Source organism: Lycorma delicatula, chromosome 2 (genome assembly GCF_047948215.1).
Source record: "Lycorma delicatula isolate Av1 chromosome 2, ASM4794821v1, whole genome shotgun sequence".
Lineage (NCBI taxonomy): Eukaryota > Metazoa > Arthropoda > Insecta > Hemiptera > Fulgoridae > Lycorma > Lycorma delicatula.
The window spans coordinates 111,501,456-111,521,124 of NC_134456.1; the positions used below are offsets into that span (position 1 = coordinate 111,501,456).

General features: G+C 35.2%; 1 protein-coding gene across 1 annotated transcript in view; it reads right to left on the minus strand.

Annotated features, from left to right (window-relative positions):
- The window catches only part of LOC142319131 (uncharacterized), a 47,834-nt gene extending 46,597 nt beyond the window's left edge, over positions 1 to 1,237 (minus strand). The window contains exon 1 of the mRNA XM_075356071.1: positions 556 to 1,237. Coding sequence (XP_075212186.1) covers positions 556 to 582 — 27 coding nt within the window. The 5' untranslated portion in view covers positions 583 to 1,237. The remainder of the gene's footprint in view (positions 1 to 555) is intronic.
- Positions 1,238 to 19,669: the final 18,432 nt, after the last annotated feature.

Here is a 19,669-nt window from a genome sequence, read left to right on the forward strand (position 1 = left end):
CTAAAAAAACACCTTATCAGTTTAATATTAGAAAGCATATTAAACAGAAAAGAATAACAAAGAGTACAAATCAAACTAGTAAATGACATAAAACAAAATAGGCTAACTTAGCCAACTGTATATATTAACTGAACACTGTTCAATGACTATTTATTCATTCTAAATTAAAAAGACATAAAAACATAATAATTGTTGACATAATATACAGGTTACAATATTTCTCGATGTAAATGTTTAAAGAAAATTTGCAAGCTGTTGCAAAAACTGTTACAATTTGCAAAAACTGCAAGCTGTTTGAAAAAAAAACCTGGAATATCACCTACTTTATAGGCTAATAAAAATTTCATGATGGAGAATTAGCCATTATATTATGTGTATAATAAACACCAAAGCAGTTCAGCAGCACTGGGTTTGCCTCACGTAACTTATTTTTATCTTATTGGCTAGCCAATGACTGAAATTGAAGCATGGAAATTTTATCAGATTCTGATCAGTACTGGAATTCTTATATAAGAAAATTAATTACCGATAAATAACACAATTAGCAATACTTACTTCACAAGTTGTTTTGCGGTGCGACATTTCTCCAAACAGTAAAATACAATTCGGGAAACGGGTTAAATTGAGCACTAAAATCCAAATATGAAAATAAAACAGATTTCTGCCAAGAAACACAAAACTTAACTAAAAAACTGAAAACTTCGAAAACTAGAAATGAAATCATATGGCTTCAAGGAAGTATGTTTTTATTACGTTATTATGCAGGTAAAATCAACAAATGACAGCTTTCGATGAAAAAAAAAACAATGCAGAAGTTACAAAGTCGTCTGCTCTAGGCACCCCACTGCATCAAACAACTCCTTAACTGTTCCAAAAAAAGTGAAATAACTACACAAACATAACAACATGATTCTTTTCGGAAAAGAGAAACTCAAATTATCACTTTTAAACGTAATATATCAATATACTACGTATGATTATCACAACGTGTCAAATAACTTCAGAATAAGGAAGATCACTGCCTATTAGATGATTATTAACCTTGGTTCAGCTGGCATCAAAATATTCCTTACTCGAGGTTATATAAGCTAATTTATTATATCTTCATTTTCTTCACTTGCACAAGAATTTTAGGACAATGACCAAAGCCTTACTTCTCTAATTCCAATTTAATATTAACAAAAGGATTTTAAAATACATATCTTGCCAGATTCATTTTTCAAAATTTACCTTAACTCATCACGAAAGTTTCAATCTTATCGCCAAACAGATGTTATGTACATTGTGCTCTCATTTACTCTAACTATTTTAAGATTGTTTAGAAATTTGTAATAAAAGTGCTATAATATATCAAAGAAATATATTTAAAAAATGTTCTATAAGCCGGAAAGTAAAGTACAGAGAAACTAATAGAAGGTTTTTTTTTATTATTGAAGTAAATTCAAAAATTGAACTAATTGGCTAACGAAAATAGTCAAATTTTATTGAAAGATTACAATTTTTCCAATCTACTTAATTTTAAACACACAAAATCTTTTATGAACTTTATTGTATATTGTTAAACATGTAATTAATGAAAAGAAAATTGTTTTTGAGGCGTTCGTCAGTGTGAGCTATGATTTTTTCCATCATTTTACGAAATAGAATGAGTCGTAGGAATTATTCCACTCTATTTTAAAACCGAAAAAAATTAAGATTGCAACTGCAGAATCTAGATTTCACGAAAGTGTGGTGTTCAGTAATAGGGGTGTTCTGCTGGTTTCTTGTTAATCATTTGTCGTGTAACTTAACGTTATATTCAACTACATAAGTAATGATGAAATTTAATTCGGCGTTGGTCATGGATATTTAGAGCGGCCAAGACTTTTATAGTTTCAAAAACTTTTGATGTGTCTGGTTCTTGGTTTGTAGTTATTATGTATTACCGACATTTTACTAGGTTTTAATAATTAATGGACTTGTATACACATTATTTATCTCCGAATATAAAAATACATCTCCTACCGGTAGGTCACATCCGGGGATTAGGTAGACCAATGGGTCTGGAGGAACTGGTAAGGAACCATTACCCAATGGGTGACTCATTGGGTCTAGTGGTGAACTCGTCATCGCAAATCAGCTGATTTCGAAGTCGAGAGTTGTAATGTTCAAATCCTAGTAAAGGCAGTTACTCCTACGGGGATTTGAATACCAGATCGTGGATACTGGTGTTCTTTTGCTGTCAGATCTTAGGAACGGTCAACCTGAGACTCCACAAGCTACACGTCATTTACATTCATTCACATAATCCTCATTCATTCTCAAAAGTAATATCTTATGGTGGTTCTGGAGGCTAAACAAAAAAAAAGAAAGGTAGGTATGGTTTCACGGATTAAAAAGGAACTGTTCCAGCATTTGGATGGTGAATCGAGGAACTAAGAGTTAAAATCTTGATCAAAGTTCGTTCAAATAAATATTAAACTCAACATAATAACTTGGAAGTATTAATGGAAATTACTTGAGCATGTTATTTATATAGTATATAAATAACATAGTACAATAAATATAATATTATAATTTTGAGTTAAAAAAAAAAGATTGAGAGTGTAAAATTGTGACTGCAAAGAAAATACTTTTATTTCATTTTAAATACATTGATGGGAAATTTTTAAATATATCAGTAATTCATCAAAAATTAGAATGGAAGCTATAAATACATTTTTATTCAGATCAGTACATAATAACAAGATTATATACATCATGTCAGGAGCAGATAGATATGCGACTCACACTATGATATAAAGCATCTCTTGTACACCAAAGCATTATGCTTAGTTACATCAGAGATATTAATGTTATGATATTGGGTAAAGTGAATAAAAGTTGAAGGTATTTTCACTACGGTATTTCTAAGTTGTAACTCACTTTGTTGTGAATAAAACTAAGTTACAACTACTTCCTATTGTTACAAGTTTGTTTTTCCAGAATGGTAGTTATATTTTCACTTTTAATGTGAATAAAATGAACTACCTAAGTATAGTTACAACTTTTGGAGTATTTTGGAGTCTTAGAGAGGGCACACACCACTTAGTATGTCAGTCAGCTGTCCATACACATGAGTGATGTTCATGCACATGAGGGAAGGAAAACAGTATACAGAAAAAACGTATAGAACATCTAGAGAAAGTGACGTTATGAGTAGATGGGAGGAACTGATGCTTTTCAAGATTGAAAATATTGATTTCTAACTTCAGAATTTATGTCAAATAGTGATGAAACTTGGGAAAAAACATTAACACCAAGAAAACACATCAAAATATTTTTATGTTATACTGCTGATCTCGAATTTTAAAGTGGACTGGCAGAAGATTTTAGAGTAGACTGATAAACTGTGTGTATAAGTATTAACAACTTTATGGGTCATATTCTTGAAAAAGTTTATAACTGGATTCACTTTCTGGTTACGACAAACAAGTTACAACATGAAAGGTAGCTATTACTGCACTATATTTATAACTACCCATAGTTGTATCTTCAGTTTTTCTGGATACCAGCTCTTATGAGGGTGGATATAACTACCTAGATGTATTGTTTGCTTATTCACTTAGATTTGACTTAAAGCCATCACTAAATGCTAGATTCTACTATGAAGTTGCTACATTTTATTCATTTTACCCATCATAATCCATTATCATTCCAGTAGTGGACAGCAAAATTTACATATGTGATTCAAAATTCCAAAATAGAAAACTTAAAATAAAATGACAAATTATTAAAAGAATATATCTCAATGTAGTTATAGAATTCAATACCAACTGAAGATGCAGGATATCACGAAAATCAATTATTGGAAATTAATATAGTAATTTTGACATATCTAATTACTATGTTTTGGTGGTTTATATTTCATGGTAATTTATATATATATATATATATATATATATATATATATATATATATATATATATATATATATAAATAAAAATAGATAAGATGTAATCAGTAACATTAGATGATAACATTTTATTTAAAATTATACATTTTAAATTTCCTCAAATTATAAATTTCCCATATTGAGGGTGACAAATGATACAAGAGAAAATAAGTAATAGTATATATATGTACAATTCTGTACATTTTCTTATCTATTATTTGTATTGGTTTGAATCCTGGTCAGGCTTGGCAATTTTTACATGCTCTAAAATTCATCTTTCATTAAAAAAAATGTTTAAATGTAATTGGGTAATGGCTTGTATTTACTTAATGAATAAAAAAATAATTAGGCAAACCCAACTCTTTAGAGGTCAAAGCAGGATAGGCCAAGAGTCAGCAATAAGGAAATAGTTAAAGATGAATAAAAATAATTTTTGACCAATAAAAAAATTACACTATATATATATATATATATATATATATATATATATATATAAAATTATGGTTTACATATAGAAACATGAGATACTCTCCATGACTAAGCACATTCTTCAATAAACAATTTAGTTTTAAAAGTTAATTTTAAGTTAAATAAATAATTATTGATTAGTATTTTTCAAAATATATTGTGTTCATTACATCATTGAACTACAGAAATATATTTTTACATCATTCTATGATTTGTGAAACAACACTGAATGAGACTGGACTCAATTAAATGAGAAGATATGTAATTATGTTAATACTGTATAATAATGTAGTAGTGTATTCATTAAATACACATTTTTGTTTGTAAAGAATTTTGTTTTATTTTCCCAACCTCAGTTTAGTTGGGGCTATGTGATAAAAATATAGGAATAATATAAAATAATGTTATTGATTGTTCTACTAAATAAAGTCTGTTGGTTATACTTTCAAATAATATATTTAATTTTCAAATACTGTTATATTTATTTTGGGAACAAAAAATAGCTGGTTTCATTACTTTGGCTAATGCATTAATCAGGTTGTTTTATAATTCTAAGCGGAAAAGACCTAGTCATACAACTTTTAATACCTCACTTGTCTAGAGGCTTTTTATAACAACTGATAAAGTATCAATTTAGCCATCCAATACATTATTTATTCTGATAACTACTAGGTCATAACTAGGACTGTGCAATATCTATACTACTTGGATTTAGCTACTGAATTGAAGCATCATCATCATCATCATCATAAAGTTTATATGGTGACTGTAGACTGTAGATTTGTAAACTTTAACCTAAATAAATTTATATAATTTTCTGTAAACTTGGTTATATTTGCTGAAAATGATTTTTTTTACCTCCTCTGGAGTAGTACAGTCTGATGATGTGTTTTGCCGGTGGTGTATGTATGGATGTGTAGGTGTGGATGTTGCACCATCCACTATACAAGATCCACCTTTATTTGGTGGATTTTTTCTAACCTTATTGTTTTTGTCATGAAATATTCATATTTATGTATTAAGTTATGCAAATTTAAAAAAAAAAACTATCAACTATCGATTGATAATTTACATATGATTTGTTCAGATATGTATTCTCTTATTGTTATGTTGTTGTTAGTAGATGTTTTCTATGTTTTCATGTCAATTAATAAACTATAGTGTAATAAATTAGATGTTTTATTATTGGACATTTTATTATAACATTGTAGCTTATATTAATTATGGACCTTCAACATCATAGCAGAGCATGGTTATTATATGATACATCTATTACAAAAAGCTGCAATAGAGAAGCCCATTGGTGAAGGAATTAGGCAATGTGGAAAATTATTATGAAAACTACTTCAGATTGTGGTAGTTGGTAAAAGGCAAATGTAATAGTGAAGAAATGTCTTATTTTTTCTCTTGATGCAAAGTAATTACTTCAAGCAGCTGGCTGTGATACTACAAAAGAAGTCTGGGATAAGTTGAATCAGGTGTATGATATTCAGTTCACTGAAAATACAAATTTATTGTGGCATTCATAATATCCGGTGGGAATCAGCAGTAGCTGGTGTGCAGAATCATTTAACAAAACCCGATGATATACAGAAAAAATGTCGTTATTTGGTAATCCTCCAGTTGATGATAATTATTTATGTGCTTGATGCAAACTCTACAAAAAACTTTCATTATATTTAAGTCATTTCATACAACTTACCTCAAGCAAATGAAAAATGTGTTAAATTACAAAAGAAAAATTATAAGTCTTTCCAACAAAAATTTTGAAACAAATTGATCAAAAGCCATATTTCTCATGTAGAGAAGTTGGACATTAATCAAATGATTGAAAGATAGGTGTAGTTTGTTTCAAATGTAAAAAGAAGGGTCATTGATCAAATTTTAGTCCTAATCAAGATGAAAGTAAAGATTATCCCATGATATCTGCTAAATATCAAATGGAAGGAAACATAAAAAACATATTGAGAGATGTACTTATACATTTTTTGATTATGATCTTATGAATCATTTAATTTTTCAAGTTGACATTGAAAAATTGAATTGTGATAAAAATAAATTGTCGTGACTGGTATGACAGCTTTGAACCTTTTGAAGCGCCAAACAATATGATAGTGCTCATCAAGGAGTTGAATTAAAAACTTTTGATACTGGTTGTATAAATGTTAAAATTTTGAATGGTCAAAATTGGTCTGTTTGATATTTTGAAAATGTGTGATACTGTCCAGATGGAATTTGCAATTTGATCTCAGTTAAAAAGGCTGAACAAAATGGAATTGTCTAATCAGTTCAGAATAATGGAACATTATCGATTTTCCACAGAAATGGAGTACTCATTGCTATAACTATTTCTAATTATGATAATGAACTTTATTACTTTATTGGTGAGCAGTGAGAGTCACTCGTAGAGTAAAATCTTTTGCTGTTTTTGATGATACAGTTACATTAAAAAGTTGGCATGAGAAATTTGGTCATTATAAAAAACAATGTGTGGAATTTTTTGAAGGATCATGGAATAGCATTACAAATGGATAATAAATGTTGTGAAGGATATACACAACATTCATTATCCTTGGTAAACATCATCGACTCAGTTTTAATGAAACGTTTACTAACCCATGAGAATTGATGTTTACTGACAAATGTGGCCCGAAGGAGGAGAATGATTTGAATGGTTATCATTTTTTTCTTATTTTTATAGACGATTTTTCCAGTTTCAGAGTTACATATCTACTCATATTACATAAAAAAAATAAGTGAAAAAAAAAATTAAAAAATTTCATTGTATTAGTGAAGACATAAGGTTGGTTGATTAAAATAATTATGTATTGATGGGGAAGAGTATTCGATAATAAGGATGTAAGAATGTCTGCTGAGACTATCGGACTAAAACATTCAATTTCCTATACTCTACAACAAAATGGAGTTGCAGAACATGAAAATAGGATTATAGGTGAGATGTTGTGTTCATGGCTTCATTTAGCTGTTCAAAGTTTCTATGAGGTTAAGCTGTTCTTGCTGTGACATATACATTAAAAGAATTGCCACAACAAAAATTAAAGGAAGATCACCCATTGAATTATTTTTTGAATAAGAATTATTTTCACCACTGGAAGATTTTTGGCAGAAAATGTTTTGTATGGGATTCCCAAACAGTTTGCAATTATTTACAGATAGACAAATAGCAGTGAAATATACAGGACTATAATATATATATATATAGATATATATTATAGTCCTACATCCATGTATTATATATATGTACTAGAATATATATATATTTATATTCTACTAATGGAACTGAAGAATAAGAAGCAGATATTTTCATAAACCTTTATTCTCAAATAAATTAGATCAAATGAAAAATTTGATCGGAATATCACTACATAATCTTTTAATGGTTATTACATTTAAATATGAATATTTTTGTAGAGTGTCATGGATGTATGTAAATATTCATATTTATATATGTACATTAAAAAACTATCCACTATCGATTGATTGGTGATTCACATATGATTTGTTCAAATTTATTTTCTATTGTTTGTTAAGTTGTCAGTAGATATTTTCCATGCTGTCATGTCAGTTAATAAAATATAGTGTTATAGATGTTTATCATTAGGTGCTTTATTATAACATTGTAGCCTATAATTATTATGGACCTCCCAACAGTTTTAGCCACCAAACTTATATTTACTGTTTCTCTGTGACATTGTTTGAAAATCTGTATGAGTTAATGTGAGACATTTTGTTTTTCCTTATTTATTATTATGGATCTCGTCACTTCTTATTTTCTCTAGTAAGCATGGCATGGCATATGTTGTTCTTTAAAATTGCTATGGAATATTTTCATAAGTTATTCAGACCAAATTACCTACAATCATAGGCTACTGTTATATAACCAACCATGTGCACAATTTCATCATAGTAATAAGAAACATCTTTGCAATCCTTACAATTATATTTTCCACAATAAAAAGAGTATGACTCATGCACATTGCAGTTATTCTTTAGTTTCACTTCATGCAGTTTTGTTTTTTAATTATTATTATTTTGAGTATATATTAAGTGTATATTAATTACATGGCCCCTGTGATAGCAAGCATGTAGTTAAGGTGCCTATGTATGTCGGTGCACGGGAGTCCTGAAAACTTTGGTGTGTAGAGGCTGAAGTCAGTGCAGAGATTGCACATCTGTTCTATGCCAGAACATATGCCAGTTCATCTGGAGTACTGGACCGAAACTCCAGTGTTGGTAGCCCTGGACTGGGGGTATACCCTGGTGGCTAGCCTTGCTGCAGAAGAGACAAAAAATCATGCAAGTTGAACAATCTCCAAACATGACAGAGGGTTCACATAACACCCTTGTCTTGAACCACCCGTTTCCCCTGAAGCTAAACGAAGGAAGAGTTATGAGACTGCAAGGTTAGAGAAAGAGGCTAAGAGTATCCAGAGAGCTTTGTACAAGAGTAGTTTTTGTAAACCAAAATATTTGTTATTAATAGAGAGGATGGTAATTTTTCAGGGATAAGCCCTTTTCTTATCGCTCGAGAGATAAATAATTGTGCTAGAGGCCCAGTAAAGGAAATCTGTAAAACTTACAACGGACTCCATGTAGAGACGATTAATGACAATCAGTCGCAGAAGATCCTTGGGCTAAAGAAGATAGGTGCGTTTGTTATACAGGTCGATCCTTACAGCACCCTCAATACCACAAAGGGTGTTGTGGTTTGTTGGGATCTACGCAATTGCATGGAGTAGGAGATTGTAGAAGAGTTGACACCTCAAAAAGTTATTGAATGCTGAAGGCTGAACATGAGCAGGAATGGCAAAGTTCTTCCATCTGCCTCTCATGTTCTTACTTTTACCAAATCAACCCTGCTGGAGAAATTGCATGCAGGGATACACAGATGGGATGTGCAAGCTTCAGGTGTCAGTGTTTTAGCCACACCACTTCTCGGTGTGAAAGGGCACGAATATGCATGTGTGGTGAGGAAATTCATGAAGGAGAACCACGCAAGGATCCTCCTACTTATGTAAACTGCAAAGGACAGTATTCATGCAGATCAAGAAACTGTTCTGCTTATAAAGATGAGGTGGTTATGCAGGAAGTCAAAACCCTGCAGAAAGTCAGCTACTTTGAAGCAAAGAAGATTGTAAACGCACACAAGTCTAGAGCAATAGCATCTTATGCTCAGGCTATGGCAGCAGTTCCTGCTCCAACTGTTATTGATACAGAGCAGTTTCTCAGCAAACTTGCGCCCACATTGACCACTATAATTGAGAGAATAATTGACAATAGAATGAAGTCTCTCACTCATAAGGAATTTATAAAGCCTGTGATAAATATACAGCCTCCAGAGAATAAGCCGATAATGAGCAAAAGTACATCAGACCAGAAGAAGATGGCTGCTAAACCAGAGGTTCCAGTGAGTCTGCACAACATTTTGGATGACGGTACAAGAAAGGTGGTTGCTTTGGAGTCTTCTAGGGAAGCTCCTAAACCTTCAAAAACTGAGGTGGTCTCCAAACCACAGAGACCACTAAAAACCAAACTGGGAGTACTGTTTCCTTCCTGTCTGAGGCGCTGACTAGTGCGGCTCCTTTAACGGGGGTTCTCCTAGGTTCCCGCCTCCTCAATCGGCACCTAAACCAAGCGCCGATCCATATTCGTCGTCGTCCGCAGCTTCGATGGCCTCTGATTCGGAGGCCCGGAGCTACACGGGTGATGACATGTTTACCGAACATGAGGCTGTTCGGAAAATGGAAAAGAATAGGAGAAAAGGATGGCTGAAAGGCAAACTTAGAGTTTAACTAATTTAAAAATCAACGTGTCGACTCTTCAATGGAACATCAATGGATGTTTGTTAAACATCCATGAGCTCCAACGCTTGGTACATGATGTAGATCCAAACTGTATATGTCTGCAAGAAACACATTTTTGCCGAAATGAAAATTCCCAAATAAGAAGATACTATGCATTTCGGCGAGATCAACCACCAAATGTAAGAGTTAGAGGTGGAGGCTATATTAACATCGACTAGTGCTACCACCGAAGAAGTTGAGCTAAACACAAATCTGCAAGCGGTCGCAATCAGAATGTAGCGTCCGCTGCAAATCATTATTTGCATCATATACTTGTCGAATTTTGATTGGAAGGAGGATGATAGAATGATTAATTGCTCAACTTCCCCCACTCTATACTACTGGTGGGTGACTTTAATGCACACAATTCTCTTTGGGGGTCGGATCGAATAGATCCGCGTGAAAGAGAATTGGAAAAGTTCTTGCTGAATTCTGACTTCGTTATCTTAAATGATGGTTCAGGAACTTTTCTTAATGCCAAAAATGGATCGACGTCCTGTATAGATCTAGCACTTATAAGTGGATCGATAGCACCGAGGTACACTTTCCCTGTTTTAGAGGATTTACGTGGAAGCGATAATTTTCCGGTGCAATTGTAACTGGTGTTACAAGAAAAATATATCCCATCTCCAAAAGATGGCTGTTTGATAAGGCTGATTGGACGAGCTTCACAGCTAGGACGATACTCCCTGAAACAACTAGAGTTATTGAAGCCGATGTCGACGGTACAACTAATGCCATACTTCTTCTCGGCATCAAAATATATTCCCAAAACATCTGGGAAACTCAAGAAGCGACCCGTTACGTGGTAGAACGATGAAATAAGTGAAGCTACTAAAAGAAAGAAAAAAGCAGATAGCGCTTTTAAGAAACGTCCAACAATAAATCTAATTGCTTTTGAAAAAAATTCAGTGCGTATGCAAAAAGACTTATGATAGATTCTAAAAAACGATCCTGACAGCAATACGTGTCATCCATAGACAGAAACACAACTGTATCAGACGTTTGGAAGAAAGTGGAGGTGACTTGTGGGCGTGCAAGCTTTGTTCCCATAATCTGTCTTCATATGAAGATAATGTTAAAGATACTTCAAACGAAATTGCAAAGCTACAAGCCAATCATTTTGAAGAAGCCAACAAGACGGCTAACTACGATGAATATTTTAGAGGGCGTAAAACATAACTTGAGGGTCTACTAAATTTTATGGACATGGAATAATGCTTCAATTACATGAATGGGTCATTCGTGGCAATGTGCCAGTTTCACTCAGCAACTATATGAACGACCTTACTTTCCAATTACGCGGCAACAACGAATATTCATCAGAAAAAGGATTGAAAAATGGCATACTTCAAGGCTCGCCGTTGAGCGGTATCTTGTTCACGATCGCCATCAATAAATTAATATTAGCCATTCCAACAGAAATCAGCAAAAGTGTCTATATTGATGATCTGGCAATTGTGGGTGCCAGCAGAAATACAGCTACGGTAAAGTACAAATTGCAACGAACGATAAACGCCCTCAATGAAGTTACGAGGAATAATGGATTCAAATTTTCAGCAGAGAAAACGTGCTGTGTGCACTTCTGTAGGAAGAGAATTCCTCACAGAAGTCTGTTTTGTCCATCGACTACCGTCGTATACTATACAAGGACAATGTGTAGTTCTAAGTCTATTACTAGATAAATCCCTTACATAGGGTTAGATATACAGGACTTGAGTGATAGATGGAAAAAGCCCTAAACATTATTTAATGTTTATCCAATATTAATTAGGGCTCAGATAAAGAAATACTACTGAGGCTGTATAAAGCATTGGTTTAATCGAAACTCGACTACGGATGTATTGTATATTCATCCGCGTGAAAGTCGCATTTACAAAAATTAGACGTAATACACAACAGCGGAATAAGATATGCCACAGGCGCTTTTCGCACAAGTCCGGCGACTAGTCTAATGCCGGAAGCCGGAATAATGCCTCTACATTATAAAAGAGAGATTCTATTATTAAGATATGCGACAAATGTCGCTAAATAATAAAATATTTAACAATCATCCTTTAACGTTTATACTGACGGTTCAAAAACCGAACACGGTGTTGGGTGCTCCATATATGTAAATGGAGAAGCCTATTTTTGAAAACTGCCAGATATGCCCAATGTTTATGTAGTAGAAGTTATTGCCATACAACAAGCTCTTTGCTACTCTGAACATTTCTGCGAAGAGAGAATGCTTATATGTTCCGATTCGTTAAGTGCACTTACTGCAATTCAGAACAAAAATATTAAGGACGTCCTGATCGCCAACATCTTGTCCATCTTGTACGTTGTAAATGGACAAGGAGAACGATGCATATTTGTATGGACTCCGAGGCATGTCGGTATTAAAGCCGTCAGAAAGACAAGAATCTGTGATAACATGGATAGAATTCAAATGAGTGGCAGATGTTAAAAATTGTCTAATTAATACAATAAGAAATAGGTGGAGTAATGATTGGAGAAGATTAAATACCAAACTAAACGTAGTTAAAACTTCTCCATGTAATTGGAAGAGTGACGTGAAGCTGACTCGCCGAGAACAAGTGGCGTTGACCAGACTTAGAATCGGCCACACGCGAATAACAAATTCGTATTTGTTAACCGGCAAAGAAAGACCAATGTGCGGTGTTTGTAAAAAAGCAATTACAGTCAAGTATCTAATGGAAGAGAGTACCATATATGACGACCTTAGAAAGAGGTTCGGTCTAAGAAATAATATTGCTGCTGATTTGGAAAATAGAAATGAAGAAAAAATATTTACGTATCTGCACGCCAGTGGACTATTAACAAGAGTATAAGGAAATTAAAGTTGTGTTAAGGAATATCTAACTGAAATAGTTTAATTCTATTGGAAAAAAAAGTCTTGAAGCATGGCACGTATACAGCCGGCAGGTAGGCCTCTTGCCTGGGACGCCCGGGTTCACCTGCAGGCAAGAGTGCGGGAGTCGGGGCGTATCCGATGATGGTATGGGTGACCCTCAAGTGCTCGAGGCAAAGAATATGTGCAAGGCATGCCTGAAGCCAGGTAGGTCAGGACCGGAAAGGGCAGCTTCCCCATCGAGAGCGTCTTTGGCCTTCCTGAATAGGTGGTCAAATTGCCCCTATGACGCGGTGGGGGACTCCGATGGGTTAAGTCCCACAGGAAATTTATAGGGGGCAGTCAACTGTTACGGGATCTTGGGACGACTGATGTAATGCTTAACTGTTCCAGTTGCCCCGGGGGTGCTTAAAAAAAGGAAGATTCTATGGATATGAACATTTTAATAAAAATAATGTTGGTATTGTGAAGAAAGACATTCGTCTCTCCTTTTGTTTTTGTGTTTTATTTATTACTTCATTTCAATATCAGGGCCCTTTACAACCTGTAAATATTGCGAGTGTTTTTAATATATATGAGTGTTTAAATGTTCTGTGTTGTCAATTTTGTTGTTAAAAAAATTGTAAGAATCCTTTACACCCTTACATGTGACAAACTGATAGTGATTTAAACCCCTTTTAAAGAATGTGATGAGGGCTAGTGACCTTAGAAGTCAATGTCCGTATAAAAAAAAAACCCCAAAAAATAATAAACTAACATTTTTATCTGAAAACAGAAAATTTGGCCTCAACCAGAGACAGTTTTATAACAGTCTCAGTGAAGCACACTGCACTGGTAGTCCACCAACCATGATTACTACTGTAGACTATTGGAGCCAATTGTGGGCTGGTACTGTGAGCCATAATTCTCAGGCAGAATGGATACATAACAAAGCAAAGATATATACATTTATCATGGACACACCTGTAATTTTCTGATGATATCAAGCAAAATGTGAAAAAGTTACAAAACTGGAAAACAGCAGGACCTGACGGTATTCAGAATTTTTAGTGGAAGTACTTGGTAGCTATCTGCGCCCCTCTGGTAATGATTTTGATTGATTTACTCCGCAATCCTGTCGAAGCACCCACTTTTATCTCCCAGGCAGTCACATACGTGAAATCAAAATCTAAGGAAATTCAAGATCCAAAAATCTACAGGACAATCACATGTTTAAATACAGTGTACAAAATTATCTCCTCAATATTGGTTCATAAGATCGGTAATTATGTAACATCTGAAAACATTCTTGCTGAGGAACAAAAGGGTTGCCAGAAAAATGCTAAAGGTTGCAAGGAACAGTTGGTCATAGATGCAATAATACGGGGGCAGGCAAAGAAAAGGAATAGAAATGTGACATTTGGATGGATAGATTATCAGAAGGCCTACTACAGCTTGGTACCTCATAGTTGACTGTTACACATTTTACAAATATATGGCATTCATCAAAGTATTATTGATTTCCTTAAGAAATTAATGAGTTCATGGTGTATAGAATTAGTACTCCCTGGAGGAGGAACTAAAGCAAAACCAATCCCAATACAACGCAGTATTTTTCAGGGTGATACTTTGAGTCCCCTGTGGTTTTGCCTAGCTATGAATCCTCTCTCAAGTATATTGTACCAATCAGGATTTGGTTTCAAAATGACTGACAAAGGGAACAGTGTGTAGACTATCAACCTTCAAATATATATGGATGATCTTAAATTGTATGCTAGCAATGATACAGAGCTTACAAGTCTACTGAATATTACAGCCATATTAAGCAATGACATCCAGATGAACTTTGGTGTCAGGAAATATGCCACTCTGAAGGTTATAAAAGGAGAAATTGAGGATGTCCTAAAAACCTACAGTTTGCTGGGAAATGGAGAGATATGGCCACTAGACGCAGAGGACATTTACAAATACCTTGGTTTTAAACAGACCCTCATGGTAAACAATTAATCAAGCAAACAGGAGTTGGAGAAAGTGTTCAAGAAAGACTGCAAAATCCTGGAGACAGAACTCAACTCAAAGAACAAAATCTAAGCCATTAATTGTTGGTGTGCCAGTTCTCACATACTCATTTGGAGTTGTTTATTGGTCCCAGACAAATCTTAAAAACCTGAACATCTTGGTACGGACAACATTAAAAAAATACAGAATGCATCACCCTAAATCCATAGTAGAATGTTTGTATATCTCGCAAAAAGAAGGTGGTAGAGGCCTTCTTGACCTGAAGTCACTTTGTAACAGACAGATTGCACCACCGAAGAGATATTTTCTCTCTAGGTTTGAAACATCATCATTGCACAAGGCAATAGTTACATCTAATAAGGATTACTCCCCTCTAAGACTGAATGATGATGACAATTTCTACCCCAATATCATTACAATCAGTGATAGAATCCAAGCTGGACATCTAAGTAACTCCATGGTAGATTTCTCCATTCTCTTGAAATTGCTGATAAGGACACATCTGCGTGTTGGCTAAAGGATGGGTCTGTATTTGGAGAAACTGAAGGGTTTAACTATGCCATCCAGGACCAAGTCACTGTGATAAAGAATTACAAAAAGTTCATAGAAAATCAGGATATCAATGATGAGTGCAGAATATGCCATCAATCATCAGAAACAATTGATCATTTGACAACTGGATGCTCTAATTTGGCTAACCCTGAATATCTGCATCACCACAATCTTACAGTAAACATTGTTCATCAGGCATTGGCATTAAAATTAGGACTTGAGGATGACAGGGAGCATTGTCCTTATTATGAATATAAGGCCAGACCTACATTGCAAAATGAGCATTATAGACCCTATACATTATGATCTCCCCATACATACTCACAAATTTACCGCTGCAAATATGCTATACATTGTTTTACACAACATTAGAGAAAAAAACTGCTCTTCTCATTGATGTCACTCACCCATCTGATCACAATATTAATAAGGCTGAAACAGATAAAATAACCAAGTACAACCCTCTGGCAACAAAATATAAAGAAATATACAGGCTGAACTCAATAGAAGTCATTCCAATTGTGATAACAGCAAATGGATTAATTAATAGAAATTTAAAGAAATACATAGAAAAGATTGGCTTGGATCCTAAAATCATAATTTCAAAAGCCCAAAAATCAGTAATTCTGGAAACGTGCAGGATTGAACAAACTGTGATAAATGCACCACAGAACTGAATGAGGTATGCCCCAATGCCCTCATACTGAAATTCCAGATGTGAAACATCTCTGAGACAAAATAAAATAACAATAATAATAACGCCTCGGACAAATTCAGCCCATGTCCATGCACTCCGTACAGTAACATCTACTCACACGTCCGGAGCGGGCAACGATACAATACTTTACTTATGTCGGCCATTGCGGCTATGGTTATGGTCAGAAGCTCCTTTGTGGAGTAGGGGATTGGCGGTCCCAAGCTGGTTGAGGTTGTGCTTGTCTGTTTCACTGTTTCCAGCAGTAACGGGAGGCATGACCGTGATTTGTTTTTCTGATGCTGGGCGGAGTGCGGACGGGGAGTGCCCGTCCCTCTTCCCGATTGTGATGCCGGATTGAGGGTGGGCTGCTGTGAGCTTTCTCTAAGCAGAGAAAGCTCACAATAGAGAAAGTCACTCTCTTAGTCACTCACTTAGAGAAAGTCTTACGCCATCCATTGTGAGTCAGTCACTTCGGCGCTTGGCAGGAATTGTTCCATGGGTAAGAGTTTTGCCTTTACTGATACGTGCGAACTCTGGGATATAGGTATCGTGGGTTAGGCAGTACCTGACTCCCAGGCTCGGGTTAAATCTGTGGTAGGCGGTTGACTGGAGGAACCCAGGCAGGATCAATGATCTGGGGCATGTCCAACCGTCTCTCCGCCCGCACCTTGTGGCATATTGACTGGCGTAAATTTAGGTTCATGGATAATTCAACATCCACATCTTCTGTGGCAGAGGGTCCACATAAAAACTCTCATCTTGAAGAGCCTCTGGCAGGCGAAGAGGAGGAAGAGTGTTGAGGTTTTGGATATTGAGAAGACGGATCGAACCAAGTTTCAACCGAAAGGCAACGGAATGATACCAAAATATTTGTTTATCAAGAGAAGTGAAGGCGATTTTAGAAAGATAAGTCCTTTCGTGATAGCCCGAAAGCTGAAGCGGAAGCTACTGGAGGACCAATAAAGGATGTAAGGAAGACTGCAGTAGGATTGTTGGTTGAAACTGCCAACTATTTACAATCATCACGGCTGATGAAGGAGAAGAAGATGGGACTGTTTGACATTGAGATTTCACCACACGGGATTCTAAATACCTTGAAGAGGTATTAACTGCACCGAAGAGGAAATCATCGAAGAAGTGAGGGCTAAAGGAGTTATAGCATGCCGACAATTGAACACTCGACGCATCGGAGAAGTTTTACCCCACGCATTGCATGTTTTGACGTCTAATAAACTGAAGCGTTCAGAAAAGGTCGGCTTTCACAGATGTGACGAGATGAACGGATGTCTGTCCGTTCATCCCGTCACTATAACGATGCTTTGGATGTCAGAGGTTTGGACATACAGCGGCATGTTGTACAAGGAAGCAGGTTTGTGTTTAACCACTGCATCCTGATAACCTTGTAGAGATCACTTTTTTGTTTTACTTCAGAGAATGAATGAGGATGATATGTATGAGTGTAAGTGAAGAGTGTAGTCTTGTACAGTCTCAGGCCAACCATTTTTGAGACGTGTGATTAATTGAAACCCAACCATCAAAGAACACTGGCACCCACGATCTAGTATTCAAATCTGTATAAAAGTAACTGCCTTTATAGGATTTGAACGTTGGAATTCTCAACTTCGAAATCAGCTGATTTGCAAAGACGCGTTCACCACTAGACTAACCCGGTGGGTCGTGTAGAGATCACCTGTCTGTGTCAACTATCACGGGAATCATTCGGCAAGATTGAGAAACTGCCCGATGTATAAAGAGGAGGTAGCAATCCAGGAAGTCAAGACAATTCAAAAAGTGAGCTACTTCGAAGCAAAGAAAATAGCTAAAAACAGATCATCGAAGGAAATGTCGTATGCATAAGCTGCATCAACTATTTAAACTTCTTACAAGGAGAGCGATTTGATTGCCGAGCTGGCATCGGCGTTAACAGATATGGTTGTACGTATTGTAAACGAAAAATTTGGAAATTGCCCAACCAGAAGAAAACAGCTCAAAACGGGAGAAGAAAACAGTAGCTGTTAAACTAAAGTTTGTCTCGTTTGAGTAATGAACCTTCGGCCAGTTCCAAGGCGAAGGACAATGAAAGTAGAATAAACAAGCAGAATAGAATAGATAAAGCAGAATAGAGAATAGACAATGAAAGAAGAATAGACAAGCTGAAGCCAAAGTGGAAATTGCAAAAATCCCCACGCAGGGAACTGAGAAGATAGAAATAAAAATATTGGAGGAGGATTTAACAAAAATTTTTTTTTTTAACTCTGATGTACTACTGACGCAGCGTCTGAGCCGGTATCGTCCGATGCCTGTAGCAAAACATCCTCCGTGCTTTACTGTGGAGGATCAGATGACTCCATCTCCGAGGTCTCAGATACTTTGGAATTTGACATTTTGCCTTTAGGAAGATAAAAAAGAGAAGCAAAAAAGAATGGCCCAAGGGAAAATCTAGGCGATAGGGCATAAGAAGAAGCTTGTTTCTAGGTATTTTTTGTCGAAGGAGCAATTAGGTATTGCTCCATTAGCTCCATTAGCAATTAGGTCCATTAGGTCCATTTTTTCTCCATTAGCAATTAGGTCGAAGGAGCAAAGGTATTTTTAATGGAAGGAGCAAAATTTACCGGTTGGCAGGATCTTGGCAGGTTTTAAAACTTCATTTGGAGAAGATTTCATTTTATTATCTACGATTCTTTCAATAATAGTTTCCAGGCCTGGCACAAGAGTTGAAAGTAGTTGATCTGCATTAATCTTTGACGAAGAAGAGGTAGGCGATTGCTTTTGCATATGTCGATGTAGATCGAGATGGTCGACTGCTAACGATTTTCCATTTTTCAGAAAAGCTAACCTTTTTCGGTGTTTTCACCTCCTGAATCGAAGTTTCCATTTTAAAAAATGGAGAGTTTCTGGAACGGCAAACAAGAGAAAAGAGAATCTTCACATGGATCTCCTTCATGACTTACCTCACACAAACGCAGATGTGCTGTCTATCACATATGCATGTAGTGTGTTCTAAGCATTAATGTTTAACCAAAGCATAGGTTGCAGTATAATAGCTCTTACGTCTAAACGATGTTTGCTAGCACACACCATCTCTGGAAAGGAAGTCTATTGAAGGAGAGCACATGTGAAGCAAACTACAAAACCTCACTAATTCTTCTTACGTTCAGTTTTCAATTACGCCTTAAATTGATAATTCTTCAACTATTTCTTTAATGCCGATCGTAACAAAGAATGACTACTTTTGATAAATTAATGGTAATATGTGAAAAACCACAGGGAAACATTTTCACAATATTTCATACTTCTAGGATTACCATAATTGATTCATGTGT